General features: G+C 39.7%; 1 protein-coding gene across 1 annotated transcript; it reads left to right on the top strand.

Annotated features, from left to right (window-relative positions):
* Positions 1–2660: 2660 nt before the first annotated feature.
* On the top strand, positions 2661–9943 carry LOC111874457 (protein CDV3 homolog). Its single transcript, XM_023869980.2, has 5 exons — positions 2661–3305; positions 5121–5337; positions 6917–7024; positions 7742–7847; positions 8108–9943. Exons 1-5 carry the CDS (start codon positions 3111–3113, stop codon positions 8259–8261), a joined length of 780 nt encoding a protein of 259 aa, XP_023725748.1. The 5' UTR covers positions 2661–3110; the 3' UTR covers positions 8262–9943.

Genomic DNA, 9943 nt, shown 5'->3' with positions numbered 1-9943 from the left:
AAAAAAAAAAAACCCTACATGACCTTACAACACATGAGTCTGTACTCTTCTATATAAATATTGTCGCATGTATGAGTGACTGCAGATGTGGTTTGAATTGGTAATTGGATTTATTGAACTCTTACAAAATGTAACTACTAGTAACTATAGCGCTGTCTCTATTTCATACACTCTAAAATTCACTACAGCACACACTAAGTCTTTTCACTCTGCTGTGTCTTCACCAGTTGTTGCCTGGTAATGGCTTCCAACAGTGGACATTCTCCTTATTCTGGGTTCCTGAACTATCCCCATTCCTCAGCTGCCAGCTTCTAACAGCAACAGCTCACAAGGACTGAACTGTAGCAGTCATGTAACTCACTCACTCACCAACCAACTCGTGCCACTTCACTCAACTCCACTGACTTCTCCCTTCTTAAAGCTGCTCACCCCGAGTGGTTCCCTCATAAGTTGTCAGTTGGTCCAGGTGTATCTCTATCATCCTCCTGTCAGTGGTCAGTGCTCCTATGTGTCTGGCTCTTAAGCTGCTAGATAGTAAAGTTATCGTTGTGCACATTTCAGTGTATTCTAAAGGTGTTTTCTTGTTTATATTAAACGGAAGTCTCTTCATTGCTTAATATATTTTAGATTCAGAAGATGGAAGCAGTAAGTTCCTTCAAAATGTCCGAGAACATCAACCGAACTATGCGGTGTTACATCCAGAAGTCACTGTTGTGAAAAAACATAAATGCAACGTATTTTTTCTGTGTTTTCAAAAACATCGGCATTGAGATCATGTGAAAGTATGAAGCATGACAGAACTTAATCTGGTGGGTCTTATTTCAAACGTTAAATTTTCCTCTCATTTATTTAAAGCTGAATACAGTTCCTGCTCTTTCAACATAACTTCGGGTTACATTAAATTGTTGAGCCCATGAATCTCAGAAATTATGTGTGATGGTGTATCATCATTAATCATCTGTTGTAGCCTTTAATGGAGGTACCTTTACAAGAATGATTTGATTGGCTACTTCGGCCGTCTTTTTAAGTCTTTGATTTGCATCAGGTTATTGAATACATGGATTTTGAATGGTCCTGTTAGTCCGTGTGCTTGTCCAGTGGTATTGCAAGGCCTAATCTAAGCTGGCCAGTGCCCTGTAATTATAGTATTTCTGCATAACATGCCTTGGGACATCACAGGAAATAATTTAATGTCCAAAAATCCTATGTTCCTGATGTGAGACTAGGGATTTTGTAGTCTTTGGACTGTTTGGTGCATTTATTATTGCTTTCTACTGACAATCAGTGATGAATACTACTTGACACTTGTAATCTGAGATTTTTTCATCGGTGACTATTGATAACTGTCCTCTGGGATGTGATGCCTGGTGGTTCGTTGTCAGTGTTTCAGAGGAACCGTTTGCCTCCATCTACCATGAAGATGGAGGCAGCAGGTTCCTCAGAAACATTGGTAAGTATCTACCAGACTACAAGGCTTCACATCCTAGTAGTCAGTAATTGGTAATATTCGCAAAAGGCGGGCCCCCAGACGATCTTGTAGAAACAGACAAGAATTACTACGTTAAAAGGTAAGTTGTCTGTGTGCTTAATTAATTAAGCATCATGCCATGAAGATGTATTTGGGAGTGGAGGAATAGGGCCAATATTGACCTTTGCACTAGATAGAGGTGAGTGGACACCTTCCCCTTCCCAGCCATTATAGTGCCAGTGAAAGCCCCCACCTAACCTATTGTGTAGGACGCTGGTTGAACCTCAGAGCCAGTCTGGACACTGGAGTGAAAAAACTTGCTCCTGCTGGGAATCAAACCCTAGCCATCCAGCCCTTTGTCATTTCCTATAAAAATTGACCTAACCTGGCTCCAGAACTAATTGTGAGAAAGACTTCATGTTTATCAAGGCCAAGTGTGTACATGCATATTTTCAGATTACTTTTAGAGCTGGTATGACATCAGAATTTGTAGGCAGTCCAAATGCAGATGGAAGAATAAATCTCTTGTTGATTCTACAGTGAGTAAAGTGATAAGTTGCAGGCAGGACTGTTGTAGTTCTGTTCTGACCTGAGGTCTTTAACTGTCACTTCTCCACCATATCCAGAACAAGTTCAAAGTCTTATAGGTATTCAAGGTGGCACAGTTGAGTTCTATTAAAATGTTCATGAATGAGGGAAGGGACGTTTATTATGATTATTAAATTTAATGCAGTAATAATTAAATTTATTTAGAGACTTCAAGAAGGATTTAAAATTATCTTGTTGAACTTGGAGTATTTTCTTATTCTATATGAGTGTCTAAAAATTGATGAATTGCAGTCAGGTATATTTCGCTAATTGATGGTAGTAAAGTCAATTACAGGTCATGCAACCTCAAGCGCTTACAATATATAACACGACCTCTTTCGAAACGTCAATTGATTTTCAAGAGACCACATGGCATTTTAACTCCTGCCACGGTACCTTTCACAGCCACCGCTGTGACGGCTGTGACCACCAGTGAGGACCTCAAATCATGCAACTTATATCATCATTTGAGTTTTGTGGTTCAAGAGCATTGCGTGTAGATGTCGCAAAAGCATGCTGCCCAACATCCACTAAAGAATATCATTTACAGATCATTTTTTCCCTTGGACGTGCTTTCAATACCCAGTAATTTATTACATTTCCGGTGTAGCTTCGGAACATGTCAGGATATGAAGAAGGCTGCCGTACAAAGCTGATCTCTTATACCTACATTCATTTGGTGTGGCGAATGAGTGCAACCCGACAGTACAGCAAGTCGTTACATATCTATCTATATGCATAGCACCGTACCGGATATTAATAATAAAGCAATTAGTTTCATGTAGTCGTACTTATTCTTAATGCTAGTAAATTTAATTCCACTATAATATATTAAGTTAAAATAGTCGATTTGAGAGATGTCATTCGAATTCGTTGCATGGACGATTTGACTAGAATATCTTTTGACTCAGTCATTTGAGAATGATTTCCGTATGATAAAAGTGGTACACATGTGGAGGTTTGTTCGTGAGAAAGGATTAAATATATCAATACGTTTGTGTTTTATATTTGCGTAGTCGCATTTAGTTTTGCAGCCTATACCCAGGCATTCAAGATGGCAGATTTAGATGATTTCTTTGCTAAGAAAGATCGCAAGAAAGCGAAGGGAAAGAAGTTCACGACTGCGGATGAAATAGCAAAGAAGCTGGAAGAAACGGGTAAAAAAATAGAAAAAACCAAGAAGGATAAAGTCATTCTACCATCACAGACTTCTGGACAAGGAGAGGAAGAACAAGGAAATCAGGTTGAAGTGAGTATTTCGCTTTACTGGAAATTATTTGTTATTACACATACTATGCCTGTTTTAGTTGGCGGCCATATTGTACGCATATGTGAGTTAGTTTGTGCCGGAGAAATCGTGAGCACAGTATATATTTGTTGTATAATGAGTTTAACACATTGTACATAATATTTAACCAACCTTTACTAGATGCCGACGTTCGAAGTACCAGTTGAGGCAGAAAATTATGATCAATGTGGGGTGCCATGCTTTGGCTATGATGCCAGACCTCTCCGTAAATAAATTTTGTTGGGACAGTGACGTTTGAGCCCAACATTTCTCAGAATCTTTCTTAGTGATTATTTTGAACCACTCAACTTAGTATGTTTCTGAACATTAGATTAAAGGTTTCTTAATATTGGAATATGTTGGAGATATAGAATTCTCTGACATCTCTTTAAAAATAAAACTTATCAGCAAATTAGTTTTCATTTTTTTTCCGGAGCTGACATTTTTTCGTTTTCCTGTTTTTCTTCTGAGATTGGACACAGTTTTATTGTGCATGTTAACTGCTTGGTTTCTTTGAACAAAGGAAGTTCTTCAGTGGAAAGAAAAAACTTGCTTGGAATTTCTGAGTATTTTCCCTCAGATATATACACATTTTGGGTTTTACTTCCCAGTGTGTATAAGTTTTATAATAATTAAAAATGAACTAGACAAAATGTATCTTTCAAGTGAACTGCATCACAGATTAGCACACTTCTTCAAGTTGGTCAGAAACACTCATGATTATGGAACGTCATGAAGAACAGCAGAACAGCTCTAAAGCTCAGCTTTGATGTTCATCAGGTGTTGTCCTGTGTTTGAAAAGGAGAATGACATGAGTTAATTGCAAGGCAGTAAAATATATGTTAACTATGTACATTCTGTCATACAGTACAGATAGTCCATGCTTTACCAGGAAATTATGAAATTTGCTTTTACAAATTTTTATAATGAAGCGCGTATCCTCAGCTTATCATCCGAACATGAGCTGATGCATCCAAAAATCCCTTTAGAACAAAAACAAATATGTGCAAATGAAAACAGAAACTGTTGAACACAGTGCTGTCCAGTCAGTTTACATTATACCGTGTACTTATTTGCATCTTATATAAGGTTTGGCTATTCTTAACAGTTATTATGGCCGCCCCATAGCTCGAGCGGTTAGTCGCTGGCTTCCCACCGTGGCGGCCTGGGTTCGATCCCGGGTCTGGTCAAGTGGGATTTGTGGTGGACAAAGTTGTGCTGGGGCAGTTTTTTCCGAATACTTCGGCTTCCCCTGCCAATCTTTATTTCACCAGTTGCTCCACAATCACCCTCACCTATCATCTGGGGCTGGTACAATAGGCCAGAAGTGGCCGCAGTACAAGGGACTTAGTCCCACCCCACTAGCAATAAAAAGAAAAAAGTTATTATTGGTGTATAATATAGTCTCCAGTGGTTATAACATAATTTAATGTTTCCACTTTTTACATGTTCCATTTCAGCCAACAGAAGTGGTGATTCCTACCTTTTGTTGCCATTTTCTGGTCATTTGGAATCTTACTCCCAAGTATAGAATGGTGCCTATGGGTTGTAGTGAATTGAAATACAGAATTTCACTTAAACTCTCTCCTGATGTAACTGTTTGTAAGAGATGGGACTGCATATACCAATAATAACTTGGACCCTGTTGAGACTGAACTTTTTTTCCTCTTAAGTTTTCCGCTGCTGAAGAAAGACAGAACAGGGAGATACGTGTGCAGGGTTGGCCATGCAGTGGTTCAATTTCTGAAGCTATGTGTTTGTTTCTTGGCTGTACAGGAAGATGACGAGTGGAAGGAGTTTGAAGAGGAGAAGAAAGATTACACGGGTCTTAAGATTGGAAACCTGCAGATTGAAGGAGAGGGAATATCTGGAGAGGGGGAAGAGGAGGAGGAGCCAGAAATGGAGGAAAATGAAGCAGGTGAAATGGTGCCAAAACGTAAAGTGCAGTCGGGACCTTGGAAGATGGTGAATCCTGAAACCCCAGAACCACAGGGTAATGTAAATTATAATGTTTTAAAGGTCAATAAAAAGCCATTAAAAATTGTGGAACTTCTGTCATGCATGACTCCACTGTCAGTTAATGCTAGATAGTATCCAGTTTGGCTTTTGGGCCTTCCTAGCCTCCTAAACAGTGGACACTAGGGGGATCTTTCCATAGGTGTAAAGGAGCAGGGCTATGAAGCTGACCACTCACCTTCAGAATAATGGAGCTGTACTTCCACTCCTCCATACGTCTTCATGGCATGCTGAGATCCTGAGAAGTTGGTAGCAAACTGTAATCGCCAAACTTCTTGTTGTTTTGTCATCTGATTGTTTGCTATGGACAGAGTAAGGTCATAAAATTATTTGTGTGTTTGTTCTGTTAGTATTCAATCTCTAAACTAATCCAGACATCAGGACTTGTTTGTGTTAGTTGGTTGCAAAAGATGCATAAAATGAGTGCATGATCATAATGCTGTTGGTTGGTTTTATTTTGATAAATATTTGCATATATTATTAAGAGGCTAATATTGTACTTGTGTTTAATAGCATATCACCTGAAGGTTGGAGTTTTTCTTCTTTACTTTTGCGTGAAAATGAGAATTCACTTTATGATTCTCCTTATTGTCTTACACTATCTCTGCATACTTCCTCATCTCCCCCATTCGTGCTACATGACCTGCCCACCTCATTCTCGTTGACTTGATCTTTTTAATTATACTTGGAGAAGAGTACAAGTTATGAAGCTCCTCATTGTGCAGTTTTCTCCAACCTCCTGTCACTTCATCTCTCTTTGGTCCAAATATTCTCCTCAACACCCTGTTCTCAAACATCCTCAGTCTATGTTCCTCCATTAATGTCAGAGACCAAGTTTCACGCCCATACAGAACCACAGGCAAAATTATAGTTTTGTATACTCTAATTTTTATGTTTCTGGACAACAGACGAGAAGACAGAAGGTTCTGGACTGAATGGTAGCAATCATTACCTGAGTTCAATCTCCTCTTAATTTCCTCCTGAACCTATCTAACACTGCAAAGAATAAAATATACAAAGTTATAATTTTGCTTGTTGTTTTATATTTGTGTGAAACTTTGTCTCACCATAAGGCAAGAATCTAGATCGTGGAAACACGGTATCAAGGAAAACATTTAGAGCTAAGAGAGAGGATGTGACAGGAAGCTGGTAGAAATTGCACATTGAGGAGCTTTTTAAGTTGTGCTCTTCACCAAATATTATCATGGCAGTCAAATGAAAGATGAGGTAAGCAGGGCATGTGGCACGCATGGGAGGGATGAGAGATGCCTACAGAATTGAACCTCAAGGGGAGGGTCTATTTAGGAAGATAATATTAACACTGAATCTTGTGAGGATATGGACTGGATTCAAGTGGCTCAGTGTAGGGTTCAGTTGTAGGCTGTTGTAAACTTTGTGATTAACTTCTGAGGCCAATAAAATGCAGGAAGTATCTTTGACTCCTCCACGAACTTAATAATAGTTCATTGTAATAATGTAGTAATAAATTATATTACAGCATAAATTAGATTTGGCATCTGTCTTCATAATCACATAATCTGTTCTTTGTGTTGCAGTTGTGGAGAAGCGGCCAGAGCCACCCACAAGCGGCAGCAGCAGCAGCAGCAGCAGCTCGTATGTGCCGCCACATCTACGTAATCAGCCAAAGGAACCCTCACATGCTAGTAAGTGCTTTGCCTAACACACTGCCAACAACCCTGCAGCTGGCTTACGTCCAAGTGTTGCCATATTTTGTAGTTCACTGGTGGTTTTCACTATTTCATGGTAAAAAAAAAGTAAAGTAAAGCTATCCCTGTAACAGGGCGTGAAGGCCCATAGGGTTGTGAGATGTTGAGGGTCCCACACTATCTAGACAATCGGCTCAAAAATGGCGGTAAGGTTGTCAGCCTTACGCACTGGCTGTGCTTTACTCCTCAGGAAAATTATTTATTTAATTCCTGGTACTCGTTTCTGTTAGAGGCTGAGTAACCCCAGGGCCTACTGCAGCTGGAAGGATTAGGTCAACTGAAAAAAAAAATTCAGTGACTTCATCGGGACTTGAACCCGTGACCTTCCAGCTTGTAACATAGGCCCTCAACCACTACAGTACTGCGTGCCCCACCAGTATTTCATGGTATAAAAATAAATAGTGTATGTGCATGCAGCGAATCGCAGAAGATAGCTTGCTTCATACACCATCTATTGGAGAATAGAACTACTTGCCCAAAGAGCATGCTACAAGACAAGTATTTTATCTTGCCGTGACATTACTAGCTGACCTTAGTTAGGTATGGCTGTCCAGACAAAGCACTTGTAAATGGATATGAGGTAAAAGGATTTGTGTGTCACTGTGTGTCGGCTGCTGCATCCTGAGGATATTATGAGATGCCATCTTGTTTCAGGTCCGCGATCAAAGACTAAAACAGCACCGGATATCAACAGCGAGGAGTACTTTCCAAGCTTATCGGCAGCCAAGAGTATAGAGCCCGCTGGAGCCTGGGGAAGGAGGCAAGTGAATTTTTTCTGGGTTAAGACTGCTAATTTAAGCTTAAAGTGACTTTGACAATAAAATCAGTATCCTTCTTAGTCAAAGGAATGAAAAATTAAGGAAAGATTGCAGTTTCATATGACATTTTAGAAGAAACTGCATGGAACATCTTTGAAAATATGATTCCAAAATAAATTATTTAGGTTATAGCCTGCAATAATTTGCTGTACTGTGGAGCATAAGTGAGACAAGTTATCAGCTTCAAATTTCTTACTTGCAGGAAGCGTGATGAAGGTAGTTTTGAAGAAGTACGTAACAGCAAGTCTCATTCAAGTCGATATTCTGACATGGCCACGAAAATGTCTGCAAGTGGTGCAGGCCCCAAGCTGAACCTGGGCAATAAATATGGAGCCCTGAGCTCAGACCAGAGCTGAGCGAAGTGCATTAGTAGGGAAATGTGAGCCTGGAAACGAGTATCTAGTCACATCCCGTCGCTTTCTTTGGTGTTCTGTTTCATAGTTGTTGCTCCTGCTTCAAGGGAACTTCAGAATGGTCTTGAACCTGTCCCGGGCCATAACAGTGAGGAGTGTTAAGGATGGTACACATGAAAAAGCATGCCCTTATATAGTGGATTTTGGAATGGAGATAATCTTGGTCCAAAATTCCAGCATCAAGTGTTAACTAGAATCAGTGTGTAAAATAAAACTAAGTACTCGTTTCTTGGGACTGGCTTCCTATTTATTTGATATCAGGGACCGACTGAGTGTGCGTATATGTGAGCTGTTAGCAAATTGTTACTTTATTGGGGGGCTGGTAAAGCTTTTATACAGCAGCCTTGTTCACTGGCGTGCCCATCTGATGGTGCCTGCTTCTTGGGGTGAAAAACCCTCTATATCACAGTAAATTCTGTTTAGACCAAGGTAGGAATTTGATTGTAAAGGTGCAATAGAAATATGTACATTTTGTCATTTGTTCCACAACATTATCACTACCAGAATGCGTTACATTGCCAGTGGATTCAACAGGAGTGGAAAGTTGGCAGAATGAAATGTTAAGCCAACGATTGATATACTGGATTTGAGGATCTCACAGTGGAGACTTATGGAGTGTAACAACACACAGTCTGGTAGAAGTCTACATTCTAGAGGAATATACTGCCTTCACCTTCAGGCTGCCACGTGCTTCCTACTGGTTTCTTGCTAGCCTTACTCTTTAACCCCGAAGATGGATGCAGGATATTCATCTGAAACATCAGCTTTCTACCAGCCTGTGTGGCGTTACATCCCATAAGTTAATGTCCTTGATTCATGCAATTTATCATGTGAAATTGAACTCCTTTTATAACGTGCTGTTTCCACATACTGGTCTAAACAAGTAGCTGTGATGTACTGAATGTTTGTTGTATTGGAGGTCCTTTTGGCAGTGACTATGAAGGGTACACTCTTTTAACACCATGTAGTTTGGAAAGAATTGGACATTTGAGGGAACATACTGTCTCCCTCTTTGGGGTCGAAGAATAGGCCAAGAAAACAGGAGAAGCTTGTCATCTCCTTTAAACCTTCAAGATGGAGGTGATATGTTCCTCTGAAATGTTGGGCTCTTCCAAACTACACAGTATTATAACACAGACCCTTCATAGTGAGTGCTTATTCCACTGCCAAGATGCACCTGCCAAACCTGTTCGGCAATGTGGAATTACTGAATACTTGTTTTTGTAAATCTTTTTTTTTCCCCCGTGTTATGTTTTTTCAGCCATTTCGTGAGCAGTGCATGTGATGGATGAATGTATGTTCTGTTGTATGTAAGGTTTTTGTATAATATTATGAACTGGGTAAGTTGGAGGAACCAAGTAACTTCACAACTGCTGTTTTGAGTGGGAAGGATATGTGTTAAAATAATGGAAATAAATCAGATCACAAAGGTTTTATATGTTTGTGCTTTGAATGTAAGGCCCACATGAAATGGTGTGCAGTCATGTACAGTTTTACATCATTGCCATCAGCAGGGCCAGAAAGGTATGTTGGGCTTTCATGGCAGTTGTTGCAAAATGACTTATACATCAGAAAATTAACCAGAATCAATAAATAGATGTTGTCATACATCTTCTCGTAGATTA

Source organism: Cryptotermes secundus, unplaced genomic scaffold (assembly GCF_002891405.2).
Source record: "Cryptotermes secundus unplaced genomic scaffold, Csec_1.0 scaffold47, whole genome shotgun sequence".
Lineage (NCBI taxonomy): Eukaryota > Metazoa > Arthropoda > Insecta > Blattodea > Kalotermitidae > Cryptotermes > Cryptotermes secundus.
The sequence above is the reverse complement of the archived record's forward strand: the minus strand, read 5'-3'. Positions and strand labels throughout refer to the sequence as shown.